At 40.6% G+C, this 24946-nt stretch overlaps 1 protein-coding gene across 1 annotated transcript in view; it reads right to left on the minus strand.

The window, feature by feature from the left end:
* lrp8 (low density lipoprotein receptor-related protein 8, apolipoprotein e receptor) overlaps positions 1-24946 on the minus strand; it is a 241779-nt gene that overhangs the window by 108499 nt on the left and 108334 nt on the right. Inside the window, exon 3 of the mRNA XM_062997991.1 lies at positions 6306-6428. Coding sequence (XP_062854061.1) covers positions 6306-6428 — 123 coding nt within the window. The remainder of the gene's footprint in view (positions 1-6305; positions 6429-24946) is intronic.

Consider the following 24946-nt stretch of genomic DNA (forward strand, 5'->3'; position numbering starts at 1 on the left):
ACAATTAGAAAGCATAAGGAAATAATAAAGATGTAAAGGTAAAGTGCAGGTTTTATTGTATTTTTTTGTTAATCTTTAACTGTTTTTAATTGTATTGAGGGTTTTTATATTATATTTGTGTTGTTTTCAGTGTACATTAGCCTCAAATATTTGCAGTTCCACAAGACCATGGAACACACTGAAAAGTTTCCCAAAGTTTCCCAAGTCCTTATGGGAAAAAATACCTTGAAACTCAACGACGTTTAAACTCAACGCCACTTCCAGAACCAACTGCTGTCAAGTTTCAAGGTACCACTGTAATAATAATAATACTATAGGCACTTAGGTACTATAGGCCACTGCTGCTGAAATCCAGGGTTTGGATCCCCAGTGGTGCTCTCAGCTGGTTGGGTGTCTACATACACACATGGTGCTAAGACTAAGTCTGCTGTAGATTGGCGTCCTGTCCGAGGTGTGTTACTGCATTGTGTTTAGTGATTCTGAGGAAGCTGAACCCATCGCAACCCTAACCAGGACAAACTGGTTGTAAAACATAAAAATGGGAGAAAGCATGAGCTTGCTGGACATCTAAAAACCATGTGCATTAATATGGACTTATCTGACCTTGTGACTACTCCAACCTCGACTCTTCTGAGAGGGCTTTTCACAAGATTTAAGTGTTTGTTAGAATTGGTGCCCATTCAGTCAAAAGAAAATTTTAAAGGTCTAACAGTGATGTCGGACTAGAAGATTTGGCTCGTAATCAACATTTCAATTCATCCCAAAAGTTCTGCAATGGTGAGGTCAGAGTTCTGTGCAGTCCACTGAAGTTCCTCTACAAAAATCCTATCCAATCATGTCTTAATGGACCTCAATTTGTGAAAAGAAGAACAGTCATGCTGAAGATGAAAGGGCCTTTTCTGAAAAGCTTCTATGCATTTGATGTTTTATTTTCCTTGATTGATTTTCCATACATTGGTTTTATACATACTAATGAGGCTGATAAAATACCTGAACTCAGTGAATTAGAGCTGTGTTAATTTATTTTAACCATATAGTGTATACACCAATCAGCCATAACATTAAAACCAGCTCCTTGTTTCTACACTCACTGTCCATTTTATCAGCTCCTCTTACCATATAGGAGCACTTTGCAGTTCTACAATTACTGACTGTAGTCCATCTGTTTCTCTACATACTTTTATTAGTCTGCTATCACTGTTTTCTTCAATGGTCAGGATCCCCACAGGACCACTACAGAGCAGGTATTATTTAGGTGGTGGATCATTCTTAGCACTGCAGTGACACTGACATGGTGGTGGTGTGTTAGTGTGTGTTGTGCTTGAATGAGTGGATCAGACAAAGCAGCGCTGCTGGAGTTTTTAAATACCGTGTCCACTCTATGTCCACTCAATTAAACACTCTTATTTAGTTGGTCCATCTTGTAGATGTAAAGTCAGAGACGATCGCTCATCTATTGCTGCTGTTTGAGTTGGTCATCTTCTAGTCCTTCATCAGTGGTCACAGGATGCTGCCTATGGGGCGCTGTTGGCTGAATATTTTTGGTTGGTGGACTATTCTCAGTCCAGCAGTGACAGTGAGGTGTTTAAAAACTCTGTCAGTGCTGCTGTGTCTGACCCACTCATACCAGCACAACACACACTAACACACCACCACCATGTCAGTGTCACTGCAGTGCTGAGAATGATCCACCACCCAAATAATACCTGCTCTGTGGTGGTCCTGTGGGGGTCCTGATCATTGAAGAACAGCATGAAAGGGGGTTAACAAAGCATGCAGAGAAACAGATGGTCTACAGTCAGTAATTGTAGAACAACAAAGTGCTTCTATATGGTAAGTGGAGCTGATAAAATGGACAGTGAGTGCAGAAACAAGGAGGTGGTTTTAATGTTATGGCTGATCGGTGTATATAATAAATATTGGATATAATAAAGCTTGTGGAGTCAGAAGGTATCAGTGCTCCTAAGCAACAGTATTATTACCCATCGCAAACAATTGAGACGAGACCTTTATTTCAACGTTAATCATGCAGACGTATGACCCAGACAGGCTGCTGGTTTTATATAAGTGCCTGGGTCGTGTATGTACACCAGAGTTTATTCATCTTTAATGCAAGTATAATGATCCCGCTCCAATCCCCATCCATCAAACATCAGCAGCCGGCTGAGCAGCAATCATTTTTCATGATTATTCTCTTGCATATGAATCTGCAACAAAGCAGCCTGTCAGGAATCACTAACAAGACCTTTGTGTCTGGGATAAAGAACGCTAAAGAGACAAATGTATCTGATATTCACATTTTATCCAAAGCGTCTTACATTTATCACTGAATGCAATTCAAGCAGTTGAGAGTTAAGGGCCTTGCTCAGGGGCCCAACAGTAGCGACTTGGCAATGGTGGGACTTGAACTGGCAACCTTATAATTATTAGTCCAGTATCCTAACCGCTGAGCTACCACTGCCCCTTTTTTGGCCAAAAGGTGTTTAAATTATTGTTAAGCTTTGTATATTATTTATTAATCTATATACACCAATCAGGCATAACATTAAAACAACCTCCTTGTTTGGTGGTGGTGTGTTAGTGTGTGTTGTGCTGCTATGAGTGGGTCAGACACAGCAGCACTGCTGGAGTTTTAATATACCGTGTCCACTCACTGTCCACTCCTACCTAGTTGTTCCACCTTGTAGATGTAAAGTCAGAGACGATCGCTCATCTATTGCTGCTGTTTGAGTCGGCCATCTTCTAGACCTTCATCAGTGGTCACAGGACGCTGCCCACAGGGCGCTGTGGGCTGGATATTTTTGGTTGGTGGACTATTCTCAGTCCAGCAGGGACAGTGACGTGTTTAAAAACTCCAGCAGCGCTGCTGTGCCTGATCCACTCATACCAGCACAACACACACTAACACACCACCACCATGTCAGTGTCACTGCAGTGCTGAGAATGATCCACCACCCAAATAATACCTGCTCTGTGGTGGTCCGGTGGGGGTCCTGACCATTGAAGAACAGCATGAAAGGGGGCTAACAAAGCATGCAGAAAAACAGATAGACTACAGTCAGTAATTGTAGAACTACAAAGTGCTTCTATATGGTAAGTGGAGCTGATAAAATGGACAGTGAGTGTAGAAACAAGAAGGTGGTTTTAATGTTATGGCTGATCGGTGTATATATTAAGGTATGTGTAAGCCATTATGGATACAGTTATTTAAACTTCTATGATTTCTATTTCTATGACCGAATAAACTTTCTGAATTAAATCTGCTGACGTGGTTAAATTAAATCTGAAAGAAAGTAACACTATGAATCATAGACATGAACTGTACATAGATCATAGATCACCAGGCTATGAACTGCTAGTTTTACCTCGGCTAAACATGCTTATAAGAGCTGGGTTCGTGCCACAGTGGTGCATCACAAGCGGTATTCAAACTTCTGTTGCTTTATTTAGAACATCTCTGTTCAGAGGATAAAAACAATATATAGTCTAAATATTGATTCTCTAAAATGCTGAAGGTGACTGTGGAGGATGTTACGTATACTGTAGTTCAAGTTTTGGGATGAACAATGGGTTAAAACCATATCTTGCATGGTTCTAAATAAGGACATAATGATTGTATATAATGTTTGTTACTGTCGCTGGCAGAAGTCCAAGAGAGCTGCACTATTTAAAGTGTAGCTTATATTTAGCATTTGATCTATATTTTATGTCCAGACTTCTAGCGTTTCAAGTCCAAGAAGCAGAAGAAGAATCATTTTATTCATTGTGCATTTGGTACAATTTTGCTACAACAGAGATTCTGCTTGAAGGGTGGACAGTGTGTACCAGATCAAGGGAAGTGTGAAATATACATGCAGCTTTTCTAAGTGTTACACTGAGTTGTTTTATAGCTGGGTGGCACGGTGGGTAGCACTGTCGCCTCACAGCAAGAAGGTCCTGGGTTTGATCCCCAGGCGGGGCGGTCCGGGTCCTTTCTGTGTGGAGTTTGCATGTTCTCCCCGTGTCTGCGTGGGTGTCCTCCGGGAGCTCCGGTTTCCTCCCACAGTCCAAAACCGTGCAGTCAGGTTCATTGGAGACACTGAATTGCCCTATAGGTGAATGGGTGTGCGCCCCGTCCAGGGTGTTACTGTGTGTCTTGCGCCCATTGAAAAGCTGGGATAGGCTCCAGCACCCCCCGCTGGATAAGCGGTTAAGAAAGTGAGTGAGTGTTTTATAGCTAGCGGACCCATCACAAATAACATGGAACAGTTAAAATAATTAAAGTCTAAAGGGTTAATTGTAATCAGTGGACTACCAGAAGACAGGTCTACCTTCTACAAGATGTGTGAAACTGTCCACAATCAAGTAAGCTTTAGATTGCCAGAAGCATAAAGGCTGCAATGTTAAAATAAAAAGCAGTTGTAGCCTAGCGGTTATGGTACTGGACTAGTAACCAAAAGGTCGCTGGTTCAAGCCCCACCACTGCCGGGTTGCCACTGTTGGGACTCTTAACCCTCAATTGCTTAGACAGTATACTCTCACAGTTCTGTTAGTCGCTTTGGATAAAAGCATCTGCTAAATGCCGTAAATGTAATGTAAATAAACAAGGTGTCAAAAATTAGCACCTTCAGCTTGAGTAAGGTTTGGTCAATTTCAAAATGTTTTTTGACCAGAACCAGGGTGCAACATAGAACACAAGTGCAAACAATGCAATACAAAACAGTGCAGACAAAAACATTACAATAGTTACAAAGACTTAAAATAAATATAGGACAGATTTAAATAAGGACAGAGCCGATCAATACAACACTGATGGGAGCAATGGACAGTAGTGTCTGTGAGAGAGGTGTAAAGGGTCATCCCCTGAGATCCGCCAAGGGCCCTACCGGGAGAAACCCCTTCTATTAATAAACGGTCTTAGGATCTGCACTTTATAGTGGACTGACAAGTGCACATTTCAATGGCCAGGCTGTTTCGGCCATTCCACCTCACTCGAGACATTAACCAGTCATGTCTGTGCAGACACCTGACGGGCCAATAGAATTCGGGGATCTTAGCATTATTTTTTCAGAATTACTTTATTTCACCAGGTATGTTACACATACAAGGGATTTGTTTTGGTGATACACAGAATAATACACATAATAGTACACATAACACACATGTATAACATGTAACATATTTACCAGACCAGACAGCACACAGACTGTTAACAAGTATTTAACCAAGGGATAGCGTACTTTACCACTGTGCCACCTGAGCACTCTGGTCAAAACAACATCTACATAGGCCAGGCCAGAGATATAATTTTATGTAAAGAATACCATGTCATAAGCTTAGTATACTGCCTGGCCAAAAAAGGTCACCACCTGGATTTAACTAAGCAAATAGGTAAGAGTAATTATTAAATAAAAATAAAAATAGTAATTATCCATTGGATAATTACTGCATGGGTGATTATGTTTCAGCTGGCAACAAGTTATTTAACCCTAACTGATGCAGTGAGTAGCTTCTCATTTGTTAAACAAGCATGTGGAAAGACACATCCTGTGGTCGTGGAAAAGATGTTAATCTGTTTCAGAAGGGTGAAATTATTGGCATGCATCAAGCAGAGAAAACATCTAAGGAGAAGCTGAAACTACTAAAATCGGGTTAAGAACTGTCCAGCGCATTATTAAAAAGTGGAAGGACAGTGGGGGGGGGGGGGGGGGGGGGGGCATCATCTTCGAGGAAGGAATGTGGTCGGAAAAAAATCTTGAATGATCGTGATCGGCGATCACTTAAACATCTGGTGAAATCAAACGGTAGAAAAACTACAGTAGAACTCAGGGATGTTTAATAGTGACAGTAAGAGCATTTCCACACGCACAATGCGAAGGGAACTCAAGGGATTGGGACTAAACAGCTGTGTAGCCTTAAGAAAACCACTTGTCAGTGAGGCTAACCGGCAAAAACGGTTTCAATTTGCTAGGGAGCATAAAGACTCTGGAGCAATGGAAGAAGGTCATGTGGTCTGATAAGTCCAGATTTACCCTGTATATATTGGATTTACTATATTTTAACATTACGTGGCAGCCAGTGACACAGGAAACATTGCATGGCATAAATAAGCAGTAATTTGTGATGCCTACTAAAGGCACTTTTTGCAGTTTATTAAACAAACAGTAAATGTTCATTAACATAATGATTTATAGAATTACACATTTTAATAAATAGTTGCAAAAGTTACTTTACTTTTTTAATCTGTGGAAACAAAACGTGATTTGGCCAAGGGGTGCCTAAACATTTCCATACAACTACAGAATATACACAAAGACATCACTTACTGCAGGTAGACTCGGCCTCATCCGATCCATCTGGACATTCAGGCTCACCATCACACTTCCATCGAGCTGGAACACACTGTCCGTTCTTACATGGAAAATCTGTTGCAGCACACGTGTTCTTCGCTGTACCAAAAACACAATGAAGAGAGATTTTAGCTTTTTCAGCCATAACATTGAAACCACCTCCTCGTTTCTACACCATACATAAAAGTTTCTACCATATAGAAGCACTTTGTAGTCCTACAATTACTGACTGTAGTCCATCTGTTTCTCTGCATGCTTTTTCAGCCTGCTTTCACCCTGTTCTACAATGGTCAGGACCCCCACAGAGCAGGTATTATTTAGGTGGTGGATGATTCTCAGCACTGCAGTGACACTGACATGGTGGTGGTGTGTTAGTGTGTGTTGTGCTGGTATGAGTGGATCAGACACAGCAGTGCTGCTGGAGTTTTTAAATATTAGACACTCCTACCTAGTTGGTCCACCTTGTAGATGTAAAGTCAGAGACGATCGCTCATCTATTGCTGCTGTTTGAGTTGGTCATCTTCTAGACCTTCATCAGTGGTCACAGGACGCTGTAGGATATATTTTTGGTTGGTGGACTATTCTCAGTCCAGCAGTGACAGTGAGGTGTTTAAAAACTCCAGCTTCGCTGTGTCTGATCCACTCATACCAGCACAACACACACTAACACACCACCACCATGTCAGTGTCACTGCAGAGCTGAGAATGATCCACTAGCTAAATAATACCTGCTCTGTGGTAGTCCTGGGAGAGTCCTGAGCATTGAAGAACAGCATGAAAGGGGGGTAACAAAGCATGCAGAGAAACAGATGGACGACAGTCAGTAATTGTAGAACTACAAAGTGCTTCTATATGGTAAGTGGAGCTGATAAAATGGACAGTGAGTGTAGAAACAAGGAGGTGGTTTTAATGTTGCATTAGACAAAAATATGTCATATATTAAATGCACTGGGATTATTTCCTCTCTGCATAAACTTTCAGCACGGCAACATTGGACAAACTGGACCATTTCTGGACCACAGATCCTGAGGCAGTGAGAATGCTTCTTTCATTCTCTATGATTTTAGTCCATCGAGAAGAGAAAGTGAGAAGAAGCTGTGCACTAAAAGCTGTATCCTTGCCTTAATACTTGATTTCCAAATCACAAATGATAAACTGAGTGAGCTGGTTAAATGTGCTTTTCCTGTCTTTTACTTGGAGAAGAGGCTTTCACTGAGCTGAATAATTGCTCCTCTGAGGGCCATTATAGCAGCATAACTTTACATTATAGTGTCTATAAAATCTACAGTGTGTCAGTGAGTGTCTGTGTGTCTGAGAATGTGTGTCGAGTAATAAAACACAACAAGAAAAAGAATAAAAATTTATGGCTAGTGTAAAAGAGCCTAAAGGGGGAAGTCTCTAAATAGAGAGGTCCATCAGTCACAGGAACATCAGTGATGATTTAAACTGACCTTGTGGTGAAATGATCATTTGATTATTTGCTCTAATAAGCCACAATATCAAAATATCAGATATCAGACTCAATCAGTCTGTATTACATTCCTGTTAGATGTTCAGACTGGTGCACAATGGATTTAGTATAAATGCAGAATCACTGGAATTATTCAATGTAATGCTTTGTTTAGTGGCATTAAACAAAAACACAATCATACATTTAAATTAGCTTTTATTTACAGCATTCTTTTATATTACATTTATTATAATTAATACTTTAATAGCAAGCAGAAAGGTACAACGGCATATTGAGGCCACTTTAAAGAAAATATTTTTTTAAGTTTCAATTTCGAGATTAAAGTCGAAATGATTTCGAGATTAAAGTAAAAAATTTTATGGCCATAGCACCTCCTCGTGTTAAAATGAGGGATTTTTATGATTTGGTAAAGTTATACTTTCGTATCGGTTTCACAAATAAAGGAATCCCCAATCACCTGCACATCAGCACCAGTTTGTTATTAGCATAAGGGCTGCTTTGCAATAAAATGTTTTTATTTAGAAGAATGTGCACCACGGTGTGCTCGGCGTCTGCGTCATCGCCAGTACTTCAACCGAGGCCACAATGCCTTATGGCACATGGACTCGTACTATAAACTAAAGCCATCACTATAAATGGTTGCATTGATGGGTTTAGTCGTCATGTCATGTGGATGGAAGCGTACGATACAAACAACGACCCAAAAGTAATCACTGGATAACCACAGTAAGGCGCATTGGAGGCTGCCGTCCAGGTACTGAGACCCGTGCTTCTCTGAACTGACAAGCCTATGGCGGCTGCACACTCTTTGCCCATAATATTTGGACTTTATTCGTATAATCATTTCAACCTTATTCTCGAAATCAAAACTTAAAAATATTTTTTTACAGTGGCCCTAATACGTCGTCGTAGAAAGGAGAAATAAGAAGACTATAAATAAAATAAACAATGCCAATCTATTTACAGCCGATCACACATTCCCACCCAAATATAAGAAGCTTTTTTAGCATTTTAGTCAAGTCAAGTCAACTTTATTTATATAGCGCTTTTTACAATATACATTGTCTCAAAGCAACTTTACAAAATCCAGGACCAACAGATACAAAAACCCCTGTTGAGCAAGCCGAGGGCGACTGTGGCAAGGAAAAACTCCCTGAAAATTACAGGAAGAAACCTTGAGAGGAACCAGACTCAACAGGGCCCATCCTTCTTGGGTGGTCTGGAGGATACTTTAAATAAATACACGATTTACACAAATCATACAAACACAGAATTGAATGATCTAAAAGTCATACAGTGGTAATAAATAGATAAATAAACAATTAAATAATAATAGAGTTGTTATCCGCTCTAGTCTTCAATAAAGTCTGTAGTGATTTCTTGTCGTTGCAATTACTCCAGACCCGTCACATCTGACAGGAGCAGCATCGTTGTCCCGGCAGTCTCGACTTTAATCCTTAACCTCGGCGGGTAAACAGGTTTCCATCAGAATGCCCTCGGGGTAAAACAACAGAGAATGTAGTTAATAATGTACAATGCTAGTTGACAAACAGTTTTACAGAGAGTTTTAGACTCCGGCAGCCCTAATTATTACAGCATAACTAAAAGGGAGAGCGAGCAGGTAACAAGGTCATGAAGGCTTTCACAGGACATCAGCGCCCACCTCTCCTACCCAAACCAGAGTGATTGGACAAGAGAGGCAGAACGACAGCGACCCAACATCCCTGATCACCACAAGTTTCTATGACCAAGAACCCCCAAGCTCTGCGCCTTTGTCTATACTAATCAAAAGCCTGAGAAAATAAATATGTTTTCAGTTTAGACTTAAACATTGAGACTGTGTCCGAATACCGAACAGAGGCAGGAAGATTATTCCAGAGTTGTGGAGCTTTGTAAGAAAATGCTCTTCCACCAGCTTTGGTCTTTTTAATTTTAGGAACTATAAGTAACCCTGCATCTTGTGAACGAAGTGGACGTGCTGGGTTGTAGTAATTAATAAGCTCACTCAGATACTGTGGAGCCAGACCATGTAGCGCTTTATAGGTTAGTAAAAGTATTTTGTAATCAATGCGAAATTTAACTGGCAGCCAGTGTAGAGATGATAGAACAGGAGTGATATGATCAAATTTTTTAGTTCTAGTTAGCACTCGAGCTGCTGCATTTTGAACTAACTGGAGTTTGTTTAAGGATCTACCAGAGCATCCAGTTAGAAGAGCATTACAATAATCTAACCGAGAAGTTATAAACGCATGGATCAGTTTTTCGGCGTCATTAACAGATAGTATATTTCTTATTTTAGAGATATTACGCAAATGATAGAAAGCAACTCTAGTAATATTATTAATGTGTGTATCAAAGGAGAGATCTGAATCTATTGTGACACCTAAGTTTTTTACATCTGGGCTGGGAGTAACAGAGAACGTGTTTAAGTTTAGCACCAGGTTAGACAACTTGTCTCTTGCAGCTTTAGAGCCAACAAGTAAAACCTCAGTTTTATCTGAATTAAGTAAAAGAAAATTACACGACATCCAGTTTTTTATGTCGTTTACACAATCTTCTATCTTACTGATTGTGTCAGTATCATTTGGTTTGGCTGATATATACAGCTGTGTGTCATCTGCATAGCAGTGAAAGTTTATGCCATGTTTATGAATAATTTCACCTAGTGGAAGCATATAGAGTGTAAATAATAGCGGTCCAAGTACCGACCCCTGTGGAACACCACACTTTACTTTTGTAGTTTCTGAGCATTTATTATTTACATAAACGAATTGAGAGCGGTCAGTCAAATATGATTGAAACCAAGAGAGTGCGAGTCCTTTAACACCTACTGTATTTTCTAGCCTCTCCAGTAAAATGTTATGATCGACCGTATCAAACGCTGCACTAAGATCTAATAGAACAAGAAAAGAGACACATCCATTATCAGAAGACATTAACAACTCGTTAACTACTCTAATTAATGCGGTTTCGGTACTATGGTTGGGTCTAAATCCTGATTGAAATTTTTCATGAATACAATTTTCATTCAAATAAGAACATAGCTGTTTGGAAACGACTTTTTCTAATATCTTTGAGACAAAAGGAAGGTTTGAAATTGGCCTATAATTAGATAAAACATGTGGATCAAGATTAGGTTTTTTAATCAGGGGTTTAATAACAGCACTTTTAAACAATTTAGGTACATACCCAAGGCTAAGGGATGCATTGATTAATGTAAGCAGGGGCTCTACAATAGCTGGGAGTAAATCTTTAAGTAAACGAGTTGGAACAGGATCGAGTATACACGATGATGACTTCGATGATTTAATCAACACAGTTAGTTCATTTTGGGAGATTGGATTAAAGGAATTTAGTTGGATTAACTCGTTACTATTATCACCAATGCTGCTCGGAGTGAGTCCATACTTAACATTGGCAAGTGACACACTCTGACTCTGAAGTCGTATTTTTTCTATCTTGTCATTAAAGAATTTTAAAAAATCATCACTGGTACAGTCGGGCGGTATATTAGATTCAGTTTCATTGACGTTTTTAGTTAATTTGGACACTGTCTCAAAAAGGAATCTAGGATTGTTTTTATTTTTCTCTATTAGGGATGAATAATATAAAGATTTAGCTTTTATAAGTGCATGTTTATACTCAGTTAGAGCATCTTTCCAAGCAATCTTATACACCTCCAGTGTAGTGTGACGCCACTTACGTTCTAATTTCCGTGCTGCTTGTTTAAGTGCGCATGTGTGGTCATTGTACCAAGGAGCAAGTTTTTTCTCCCTAATCAGTTTAGTTTTGAGTGGGGCTACGTTATCTAAGGTTGTGCGCAGTACGGTCTCTAGGTTTTGAGTTGCCTGATCTAGTTCTTTAGGTTCTGATGCTGATATATTTGGTAATTCTGGTAGGCAGTTTATGAACGCTGCTGCAGTTGCAGATGTAATAGTGCGCTTACATTTAAAACGATTTGGTTGCTGTATATTATTGGACAGGGACACTTCATATATTAGTAGGGAGTGATCAGAGATTAAGTCATTCTGTGGTATAATTTCCAGGTTGTCTATGTTTATACCATAAGTAAGTATTAAATCTAAGGTATGTTTACAGCGGTGAGTGGGTCCTGTTACATTTTGGGTGATGCCTAAGGATTCTAAAATAGAATCAAACGCAATTTTGAGTGGATTACACTTATCCTCATAATGAATATTAAAGTCACCAACAATTAAAGCTTTCTTAGTTGATAAGACTAATTTAGAAAGAAAATCGGCAAATTCGTTAAGAAATTCTGAGTAAGGACCAGGGGGTCGATAAACAGTAACCAGTTTAAACATACTATTTTTATCAGATGAACATTTATTGGTTATGTCAGAGATAAGAACTTCAAACGAGTTTGTTATGGGAGATGATTTTACAGTAAGACCTATGTCTTTATCATAAATTGCGGCTATTCCTCCACCACGACCGCTAAGACGTGGCTTATGTTCATAACTGTAACCCGGAGGAGATGCTTCATTTAAACTTAGATACTCATCAGGTCTAGCCCAGGTCTCGGTTAAACACAGGGCACTAAGACAATTATCTGTAATTATTTCATTTACAATTACTGTTTTGCATGCAAGTGACCTGATGTTTAGAAGTCCTAACTTTAGTTTAACTTTACTAGGGTTTTCATGATGCTCATTTAGATTAATTTTAATTAAGTTATTATGACATACTTTTTGATTTTGTTTTGGCTTACACCTGCCACGGTAAACAGACACAGTCTCAATGGTTTGTGACCTAAGGATTCCGGGTGACGTCCGATGGCGACTCGCAGACAGTCGGTTAGGCCTGTTAGTCTGCTGCCTGGTCTTGGCTCTGGATAGTCATTTAACACTATCTGCCGCTACACTAACGCGGTGGTAAAGCCTGTCACCTATGCTGCAAGAAATGCGAGCAGCACCCTCCCACGTGGGGTGGACACCATCCCGCTTCAAAAGACCAGGCCTTCCCTCAAAGGTGGACCAGTTATCTACAAAATCGATGCAGTTTTCTGAGCACCATTTAGACATCCAGCGGTTCAGCGACAACAACCTGCTGTAGGTTTCGCCACTGGGTCGAATCGGTAAGGGGCCAGAGCACACTACTGCCTCAGACATCGACCTAGCTAACTCACACACCTCTTTAACATTACTCTTAGTAACCTCAGACTGCCGTAAACGAACATCATTAGTGCCGACGTGGATAATTTTAGTGAAATAGCTCATCCCTGACATGCCCACCTAAATGATCAGCATAACTTCTTAAACATTAAGCAAGACAGGAAGTTAGGTAGAAGTAATTTTACTTCTTTAATTTTTTTGGACTGTTGAAGGGAACCAACAAAAGAGGCAAAAACAAAAGTTTAAGCCAATAAATTACTTTTATTTAAAAAAATAAAAAAGGATAATAGATAAGTCAATTTCATGCTTTTTGTGGTCATAGGAGTTTAATGCCCACACCCACATATACTTTTTACATTTATGGCATTTAGCAGACGCTTTTATCCAGAGCGACTTGCAGTCAACATATTTGTTTTTTCTTTTTACCTGAGAGGGTGCTCTGGAAAGCCTTAACATGAGGCTTTTTTATTTTTACGAGGGATCTTCAAAAAGTTTCCGCACTTTTATATTTTGGTTATAAGCGGTGAGGGTGGGAGGAGTAGTACTCTGTCCCCCTTTTGCAGCCCCATACGCAACAAACTGTGATGCTCTGTGTATTCTGACCCTTTCTATCAGAACTAGCATTAACTTATTCAGCAATCTGAGCCACAGTAGCTCGTCTGTTGGATCGGACCACACGGACCAGCCTTCGCTCCCCACATGCATCAGTGAGCCTTGGCTGCCCATGACCCTGTCGCCGGTTTACCACTGTTACTTTCTTAGATCACTGTTGATAGATACTGACCACTGCAGACCGGGAACACCCCACAAGAGCTGCAGTTTTGGAGATGCTCTGACCCAGCCTTCACAATTTGGCCCTCGTCAGACTCGCTCAAATCCTCACGCTTGATCATTTTTCCTGCTTCTAACATCTACTTTGAGGATAAAATGTTCCTAATATATCCCACCCACTAACAGGTGCTGTGATGAAGAGATAATCAGTGTTATTCACTTCACCTGTCAGTGGTCATAATGTTATGCCTGCTCGGTGTATATTTGTAACTACTTTTTATATGCTGTATTATTTTTTATTGCTATTAGTTCCTGAATCTGTAAATAATCTTTGTCAATACAAATGTCCATATTCATCATGCCAATAAAGCTTCCTTTAATTCCTTTAATTTAATTGAATTACATCAGGACGAGATATTTTCATCTCCGCTTCACTTCCACTTAAACCACAGCTGAGATCTTAGCATTTATACAAAGCAGTAAAAGTCACTTTTAGTTCCTCTTATCTCCTTTCAAAAGCAGAAACAGAAGAAGGTGGTCAGTGTGCAGTGAGCCCCTGTTAATTACCCAGAATCCTTCAGCAGCCTTATCTCAAGGACAAAGCTTTTCGTGACCTTGCCAGACTGCTACTTCACTGGCTTCAGAGAGCAACACGTTCATATTGCTCTAAAGCAAACGCTTACCAGTTGCAAAAGCAATTCAAATTGGATTTAATAGTCCAGACAGCAGCAAACGTAGCCTGAAGCGTAGCCAGATGTTGCTGATTGAGAGAGTACATGCAAGCTGGCATGACTGCTGGGGGTACTGATTGTGTTGAGGGGTTTAGAATAAAGGAATGATTTCAGTCATCTGATGCAGGTGTTGTGTAGCTCTGATTATGACGTACCGCATGTATTAGAAAGTCAGACAGCAAATTATGGGCTGTATAATCCAATTTAGGGAAAGCACACATATAAAGGTATCTGCATTAAATACCAGGTTTGTTTCTTAATACATAAAATGAATATAAATTCAGTCCCCATCTCGATCAGATCCACTATAAGAACAAAAGTACACTATATTGCCAAAAGTATTCACTCACCCATCCAAATAATTACATTCAGGTGTTCCAATCCCTTCCATGGCCACAGGTGTATAAAACCAAGCACCTAGGTATGCAGACTGCTTCTACAAACATTTGTGAAAGAATGGGTCGCTCTCAGGAGCTCAGTGAATTCCAGCGTGGTATCGTGCAACAAGTCATGAAATTTCCTCACTACTAAATATTCCACAGTCAACCATCAGTGCTATTATTACAAAGTGGAAGCGATTGGGAACGACAGCAACTCAGCCACAAAGTGGTAGCCACGTAAATGACAGACCGGGTCAGCGGACGCTGAGGCACAGAGGTCACCAACTTTCTGCAGTCGATCGCTACAGACCTCCAAACTTCATGTGGCCTTCAGATTAGCTCAAGAACAGTGTGTAGAGATGAAATGCATTTCTTCACAAAAGGTTCAACCTGCTAAACTCTGAATAGCCGCGGGTCTGAAATGAAAGTATATCTGGAGAAATATAGACACCAAAGATACAATGAACCAAGCTATGCCTTCAGATTTTATAAACAGACATTTTATGGCAGATAGTTAAAAGGATTATATAGCGATGCCTTCGGGAATAATAAAGACATCTGGAGAAGATGAACGACACTATATTATGTTTCTCTACAGCAGAAATCAGTTTTGAAGTCCATTTTTACAATAAATGTTCACATTTATTTGTTCCCATATAATCCACCTTCCACCTAATTTTCAAAATTGGCAGGTAGATGGGCTGCCCTGAGGTGTGAGTGAGTAAATGGGTGAGATAGATGCCAAGTGATAAACTGGTGCAATGTTTGTGTCATATTATTGTATTTCATGCTTTGTGTTTAAAGGGATGACCTTGACTCACTGCATCCCTGATCAGGAAGAAGCTTTTACTGAAGACATAAATAGATAATTTGATCAATGCTCGTTCTTTTTGACAATAAGTAATTCATACTTTGTACATTTTCATTTTACACACAGTTGCATTTGACACTGGGATTCCTGATGACGGAATGTCCATTCAGTACTTGATTTTCTCTAAGCCGTAAAGGCTTGACCATACGATCAATCACGGTCACTCAAACAACAACCACAGCTGAAGAACAAATCGTTAGCGTCGACATACACCGATCAACCATGACATTAAAACCACCTCCTGGTTTCTAAACTCACTGTCCATTTAACTCTACAGTTCTACAATTACTGACTGTAGTCCATCTGTTTCTCTGCATGCTTTGTTAGCCCCCTTTCATGCTGTTCTTCAATGGTCAGGACCCCCACAGGACCACCACAGAGCAGGTATTATTTAGGTGGTGGGTGATTCTCAGCACTGCAGTGACACTGACATGGTGGTGGTGTGTTAGTGTGTGTTGTGCTGGTATGAGTGGGTCAGACACAGCAGCGCTGCTGGAGTTTTTAAATACCGTGTCCAGTCTGTCCACTCTATTAGACACTCCTACCTAGTTGGTCCACCTTGTAGATGTAAAGTCAGAGACGATCGCTCATCTATTGCTGCTGTTTGAGTTGGTCATCTTCTAGACCTTCATCAGTGGTCACAGGACGCTGCCCACGGGCTGGTTATATTTGGGTGATGGACTATTCTCAGTCCAGCAGGGACACACACTAACACACCACCACCATGTCAGTGTCACTGCAGTGCTGAGAATGATCGACCACCCAAATAATACCTGCTCTGTGGTGGTCCTGTGGGGGTCCTGACCATTGAAGAACAGGGTGAAAGGGGGCTAACAAAGCAGGCAGAGAAACAGACAGTAATTGTAGAACTACAAAGTGCTTCCATATGGTAAGTGGAGCTGATAAAAAGGACAGTGAGTGTAGAAACAAGGAGGTGGTTTTAGTGTTATGGTTGATCTGTGTACTATTTAGACCATCTACTCGACTGAACACATAGAATTAATAAATAATAGGAACTTTGGGTCATCTGAACTGCAGAAATACTGCTTTACCAATGAAAACCACCACTTACCAATGAAAGCATGAGTTCATTGCTTAATGTGTAGAGTTTCATGACCCCATGGTTGTCTGGTGGCATCAATCTGATTACCTTATTACACCGTCATCAATGTCTCCTAAACTATCTCATTCAGAGCAGCGTTTCTGCTACTTTTTGTGTGTTAAACTTTGTAGGTCATTCCTCCCACGTAAGCAGAGGTTAGTGACATGCTCTCACAAAAAATAAGCAGTGCTGACTGGCTGACTGGACCTTATCGAGTCTGGAGAACTCATTTGAGATAAGACGAGCCCTTGTGAGATCAGACAGTTTTGAAGTGCACTTGCAGACACTTAGGAGGAGTCACATTCAACTTTTTCAGCTTTTACACTTCTCCTTCAGTAGAAAACACTTCTAGTGGAGTCTCACTTTCACAACACAACAATGGAATGGCTAGGAAAAAGCTAAATGATTGCGATTGCCTGCATCGTTCCAAAAACACTCTTACACACTTATACAGTGCAGTTTGCCTTAAATTTAATGACTGTGTTTGTATGAGAATTCAATGTCAATTTACTGACATTAACAAGAATATAAAAGCCATGTAAAAAACACCATTGACACCGTTGACTGTTAATGTACTGCTATGTACTATGACAGACCGGATATAAACACACTAACAGTCCAAGAGTAAACGACGACATTCAGCCACTACAGCGCTTTCTTGCTGTAACACCCAGAACTGAGCTTGATGGAAGCATTTGTACTCCCATGCATGTAGCATTTTTCCTCTCTGCCCATCAGTCTCAACTAACTATGAAAACACGAGTTCATTGCTTAATGTGTAGAGTTTCATGATCCCATGGTTGTCCGGGGGTTGTCAGAGCAGCTTTACTGCTACTTTTTGGGTGTTAAACTTTGTAGGTCATTCCTCTCATGTTAGCAGAGGTTAGTGACATGCTCTCACAAAAAATAAGCAGCTGGCTGACTGGACCTTATCGAGTCTGGAGAACTCATTTGAGATAAGACGAGCCCTTGTGAGATTAGACAGTTTAAGAGTGCACTTGCAGACACATTCAACTTTTTCAGCTTTTACATTTTTCCTTCAGTAAAAAACACTTCTAGTGGAGTCTCACTTTCACAAAACAACAATAGAATGGTTCTAGGAAAATGCTAAATGATTGCCTGCATCGTTCCAAAAACACTCTTACGCGGTGCAATTTGCCTTAAATTTAATGTTTGTATGAGGACTTGTAATGGCCTGAAATGCTGGATTGCTATTAGCACTTGATTTTTGAATCACTTTAGTGGCAAATTACTGACATTGACAAGGATCTAAAAGCCATGTAAAAAACACCATTGATTTTTTTTCTATTTGTAATGATGCATTTTCTCCCAATTTGGCGTAGTTAATTTGTCTTCCGCTGCTGGGGGATCCCTGATTGCAGTCGAGGTGGGTATATTACCGCTCATGCCTCCCCCGACCCACGCGCAGCCCTAAGCGGAACCCTTTTCACCTATGCACTCTGCACAGTCGCCTCTCTATCTGCCAATCAGGGTCCTTACACAGCATTTGCAAACCCTGCTCACATAGTCCGGTCATCCCGCCCTAGCAGAACCGTGTCTGCTGCAGGCACCGCCAATTATGCCCGCCAGATGGCACCCAGCCGACCGGTGGCAACGCCGAGTTTCGAACCGAGGAGTTCAGAATCTCGGTGCTGGTGTGCTAGCAGAATATCCTGCTGCTCCACCTAGGCGCCTACCATTGACATTTTTTAACTTGCTTGTAGAAAAATGTTTACACTGGTAATGTACTGCTATGTACTTTGACAGCCTGGTGATAAACACACCAACACTCCAAGTGTAGACGATGACATTCAGCCACTACAGCGCTTCCTTGCTGTAACCTTATAAAGGACTGGTACATAGCATGTATTGTTTTTGTCTCTGCCCATTAGTCTCAAGATTCACTTTTGCAGAAACCAAAATGAGTGAATGTGTATATGAATTAAGTGAGAATTTCAAGACCTGATCCTTTAGATATAAAACACCAAATTAATCAACTATAGTTGAAGAAAAAATAGAAGGGGGTGAGGTTGGGTACTGTGAGTACTGTGAGCTTGTCAGTGCGCTCTCAGTGCAGGTTCCAAGCCTGGAAAAAATAAGGAGGGTTGCATCAGGAAGGGCTTCTAATGTAAAACTGGCAAAACCCCCATTTGGCCTTTGTCTATGACCGTCAAGTGCTCGTCCAGGCCGACGATGCCTCTGAGACTGTTCGGATCTGGGCAGTGGTGCCACCAGAGCGCCGACTCCATGGCTGAGTAGCACTGTCACCTCACAGTAAGAAGGTCCTGGGTTTTATCCCCAGGTGGGGCATTCTGGGTCCTTTCTGTGTGGAGTTTGTATGTTCTCCCCGTGTCCGTGTGGGTTTCCTCCGGGCGCTCCGGTTTCCTCCCACAGTCCAAAAACATGAAAGTGAGGTGAATTAGAGATATTACATTGTCCATAACTGTGTTCAATATAACCTTGTGAACTGATGAATCTTGTGTAATGAGTAACTACTGTTCCTGTCATGAATGTAACCAAAAGTGTAAAACATGACGTTAAAATCCTAATAAACAAACGAACAAACAAACAAACAGAGCGCCATTTCCCATGAACTTAATGTCTGCCTAACTTATTTCTTCTTTTTATTTACTGCTGATTTCACTCAGATCACAATATGAAGTCACAGATTTACTAAAACTATTAATGCAGAAAGGACAAATGGCATCTAGACTAAACTCCAAGCCAAGAGGAATTTCTAGGCTCAAATTCAGACATGAAGAATTAAGTCAAAGCATTTTGTATGACTTGGCTTTTTGGCTAGCGTGATGAAGAACACCGGTTTATTCATCTGTTCCCATGCAGATTCTCCTAAATCGTTTTATCCTCTGGAGCTGTTTGCTTTGTTTACTCACTTTAAACAGTTTAGGCTGCTTCAGCGACACCAATATGGAGAAAATCCCCAAACAAACCCGCAAATCTTGGTAATATTTCACGACTTAACACAACAGTCGGTGTCAAATTTCCTGTGTGTTAAAAATGTCAGCTGAAGATCAAGGATCAGTTTAATGCTGAACTGTCTGAAAGCTGATGGCTCTGGGTGACTGATATTAAAAGCAACAACAGAGAGAGATAGAGATAAGAATGCATAAAACAACCCACAGTATTGTACAAAAACACCACACTGAACAAGAAACCAATCCTAATGTTTTCATTAATCCACTCCTCTCGCATTTACTCTCACTGCAAGACCACTAGCAGTGGAAACATTGAAATAATTACAATCAATGTGCACATAATCGTTGATGTGCAGTAATATTGATCAGCTGCTGAACTCAGGACACACAATGTGGATTTAACACCATGTAGAATCTCCTGGCTCTGTTCAGATTCTAAAATATACATTTTAACGTTTTGGACCCATCCTGAGAGGATCTGTCTGTCTGTCTGTCTGTCTGTCTGTCTGTCTGTCTGTCTGTCTGTCTATCTATCTATCTATCTATCTATCTATCCGTCCGTCCATCCGTCCGTCCGTCCTTCCGTCCATCCACCCACCCACTGATCTATCTATCTATCTATCTATCTATCTATCTATCTATCTATCTATCTATCTATCTATCTATCTATCTATCTATCTATCTATCTATCCATCTATCCATCTATCTATCTGTCTATCTGTCTATCTATCTGTCTGTCCATCCATCCATATCATGCCTGACTCCACTTCTACCATTCTGGAAAGGCTAATTAAAAAGTCTAACTTCTGCCAATTCTGTCTAAAAATAAATATCCAAAATAAAATTGTAAGATCAGGAATTGATGGACAGGGAATGGCTCAGTTGGAAAAGCATTCGACTTTAAGGGTCCCAGGTTTAACTGTTTAGGCAAACAATGTCTCTTGGACACTGGTAGCTCAGTGGTTAAATTACTGGACTGGTAATTGTATAGTCACTGGTTCAAGACTTATGCTGCTACAGTTGGACCCTTGAGCAAGGTGATACCCCATCTGGTCTTTTCAAAAAAGGGTCTGGGGTTTGCTTTAGCTAAGCTGAATTGTGAACAGTGATTTGTGAAAGTAATAGACTTCCAAAAGCTGGTAATAAAAGTGCTATGTTTGGCTAAATCAGTATGAGCACAGACCTCTGTATTTAGACTAAGTACAAAAATGACCTAAGAGTTTATTTGACAACAGTATTCAAATTGAATGCATTGACTTCCCATTAAAGATTTGTATTTTAAAACATGTTTAAGCAGCACATTGTATGTTAGACAAAACACAACAACAAAAGTCACTACATTCACAATCTAGTCTTATCACACGTTATACACTTAGTGCAGGGGTAAGTAAAAAAAGTAATTGTAAGTATAAGAGGAAAAAGTGACCATGTCTGACTCAGCTTCTACCTTTCTTGAAGGGCTTATAAAAAATCTAAACTATGTCTGAGGAAACGTGTGCCAATTCTGTCCAAAAGTAAATATCCAAAATAAAATTGTAAGATCAGGAATTGATGGGCAAGGTTTAGCTCAGCTTGCAAAGCATTTGGTTCAGCATGGCAATGGATGGCCTCCTACCTGGAAGGGCGTTCCTACGAGGTGTCATGGAGGGGATCAATATACCCTCTATGCACTCTCTCAACTGGTGTTCCTATCTATACCCACTCTCTTGGTAAGATCATGGCTTCACTTACCACTCCTATGCAGATGATACTCAGCTCATTCTGTCATTTCCTCTTTCAGACACACAAGTCTCAGCTCGCATCTCAGCATGCCTGTGCGATATCTCACAATGGATGTCAGCTCATCATCTAAAACTCAATCCCAGCAAGACAGAGCTGTTACTTATTTCTGGAGATCAATCTCCAACCCAGGACCTAGTCATCTCTCTTGATGACTCCCAGATCAAACCATCTAATAATGTAAGGAGCCTTGGTGTCGTCCTGGATAACCTGCTGACCTTCTCTCATCAGGTAGCCAACATGACAAGATCGTGCCGGTTCCTCCTCTACAACATCAGGAAGATTCGTCCATTTCTCTCCATGGAAGCTACTCAGATTCTTGTCCAGTCACTTGTAATCTCTCGGCTGGACGACTGCAACTCCCTCCTGGCAGGAGCTCCCACGTCCACTATTAAACCCCTTCAACTCATTCAAAATGCAGCTGCCCATCTGGTTTTTAACCAACCTAAACACTGCCACCTCACCACACTGCTGCGTTCTCTTCACTGGCTTCCTGTAGCTGCACACATTCAGTTTAAAACACTGATGCTCGCCTACAAAGCCAATAATAGCTTTGGTTCTAACAGGGTTTCAGCAGATTTGTGTTCTTGGACTGTTGTTTACTTAAACTAGAGTAAGGTAATGTTCACTATGGTAGCTCTTCTGTAAGTCGCTCTTACTGTAAGTCGGATTAGAGCGTCTGCTAAATGCCAAAAATGTAAATGCATTAGACTTTTAATTTAAGGGTCCAGGGTTTAACTTAAAGTCCTTGTTTAGGCAAACAATGTCTCTTGGACACTGGTAGCTCAGTGGTTAAATTACTGGACTGGTAATTGTATGATCACTGGTTCAAGACTCATGTTGTAACAGTTGGATCTTTCAGCAAGGCTCTTAACATTCATTTGATTGGTCCCAGTTTAAATGAACATTTGTGGCAATTAACGTTTTAATTAATATTAATGGTGCTTAATGGAGTTAAGCCCAAAACCTTTGTGAAGGGTACCGATACTTGAAAGTATTTTAATTATGTTAAATAAATGATTCTGTGCACATTAGCAATAGATGTGGCAGAAACAAGTGGGGTGTCCAAATGTATTATTATTATTATCAAAGCGACTTACAGTACTGTGACAGAATATTGTCTGAGCAACTGAAGGTTAAATGCCTTGCTCAAGGGCCCAACAGTGGCAACCTGGCAGTGATGGGGTTTAAACCAGCGACAACTGCGTTTTTCTTATTATGTGGTTAATTACCATAGTTCATCTGAAGCTGGTACTCCAAATGTATTAGAATTTGCAGGAGTTGTGCAGTATAACGTTGAGGAAGCTTTTCCTACAGTTGGCTCGCTTGATGATCCTCATTTTTTATATTTATTTAATTATTTTTGGGTTCACTTCCCCCTAAGCTCAATCAATAAACTCAGCCCATGCATACACCATCACCCATTAACTAATATGCACAACGGACTGTGAAACAAACTGACCTCCACTGATTTTTAAAACGCTACCCTAGACAGCACTATGATTTTAAACAGAACAGCAGAGATATTTACACCTCGCAGCACCTCCTATGCTCTCTGTCTGCCTGATGGGTCACATTTTAATCCCAATCAAACATTTCACATGTTTTCCTTTCACTCTGTTTGCTTTTACCCATCAGTGGGCATTATATTTGTCTCTCTTTGTTCAAAGTCCTGGCCTCGATTCCTCTTGTGCTCCCAGTATGCAAGTCTGATCAATGCTAGTAATCCATCCACTGTTATTGCCACCGTATTAGCCTTCCCCTCGAGGGGAGCCGGGGGACTGGAGGTTGTTGAGACTGTGTTTATTTGTGTGAGAGTGAAAGGAAAGTACAGTAATATGGGGTTCTGGAGGACGGCTGTTATTTAGACTACCCACAGAGACTCGGCCGGAGGGCTACTTCAACCTGACATATATTATTATACTTTAATAAAGGGTTTGGGGGAAACAATGTCCAGATGAGCACACAACAATAGTATGCACACACATACTAGTAATTATTCTAAACAGTTTTATACATATTAATGCCTAAAAATACATATTGTTGAGGATCGTTACATCTTTAAATTATTATTTTTTTTTTCCTCTTTTTCTCAATTTTTTCCCTAATTTTGTCCCCTGATCTAGTCGTATCCAATTACCTGATTGCATTACGCTTCACCTTTACTGATACAACCCTCCACTGCTGACTGAGGAGCGCCGCAACTGACACACACCCCTTCCGACACATGCTCAGTACAGACTGCATTTTTCACCTGCACGAGTCGAGTCCATAAATACCGATCAGCATTGTGCACGGAGAGCCCCACTCTGATCAGCATTATTCCTCAGCCCTGTGCAGGCGCCATCAGTCAGCCAGCAGAGGTCGTAATTGCACCAGTTATGTCGACCCATGATCCGGCTTGCCCCTAACCTTATGAACAACAGCCAATCGTTGTTCATGCAGCCTCCCAGCCCAGCCGGGTGGCACATCTTATCAGTTTTGAAGCTGTCGGCTATAATAACACTCGCTACCCACATGATTTTGAATAGTCAGTGAGAATATTTATTTATTTATTAGGATTTTAATGTCATGTTTTACACTTTGGTTGCATTCATGACGGAAACGGTCATTACTCATTACACAAGATTCATCAGTTCAAGTTTAATGTCAAACACAGTCATGGACAGTTTAGTATCTCCAATTCACCTCACTTGCACGTCTTTGGACTGTAGGAGGAAACCGGAGCTCCCGGAGAAAACCCACACAGACTCAGGGAGAACATGCAAACTCCAATGAGAAAAGACCCAGACCGCTCCACCTGGGAATCAAACCCAGGACCTTCCTGCTGTGAGGTGACAGTGCTACCCACCGAGCCACCGTGCCACCCCGTCTGTGAGAATATATAAAATAAACGTATATAAATTAACAGACTAGTTAATTTAGCTAAGCTTTCCGTAATCATTAGTGAATTGCTTAGATGGTGATGTAATCTTCAAAAAAATGGTCTTCTAGAGCAGGGTTCCTTACTGGGAGGTTCATTCACCCAAATTTACTCTATATAATATAAATTAAACATGTAAGCATTTTCACTTTAATGTATTATTTATTTTTTTGAGTTCATCCAGTGTCTTTATACATTAAAAACAGATTGTTGTTACAGTTACGACGTCCAGTACTCAGAGCTGATTATAAACCCAGAGCTGATTGATGGGCTCAGCAGGGCTTTTATACAACACGTCTACTGCAAGAGACCATGCAGATAAACTATTCAGTCTCAGTGTGAGGTCTCGTGTGTAAGATCTGTGTGTGTGTGTGTGTTATGGAGTGTGTGTTCTGTGTTCTAACAGCACCCTTAGTGTCCAGCCGTATTTTATCATCACAGCATGTCATCAACCGCAGAACAAAGTGCCATTAGTTTTATTAATACAGACCGCCGGGTCTGCTGTGTGTGCAGGACTGGAT

Source organism: Trichomycterus rosablanca, chromosome 6 (genome assembly GCF_030014385.1).
Source record: "Trichomycterus rosablanca isolate fTriRos1 chromosome 6, fTriRos1.hap1, whole genome shotgun sequence".
Lineage (NCBI taxonomy): Eukaryota > Metazoa > Chordata > Actinopteri > Siluriformes > Trichomycteridae > Trichomycterus > Trichomycterus rosablanca.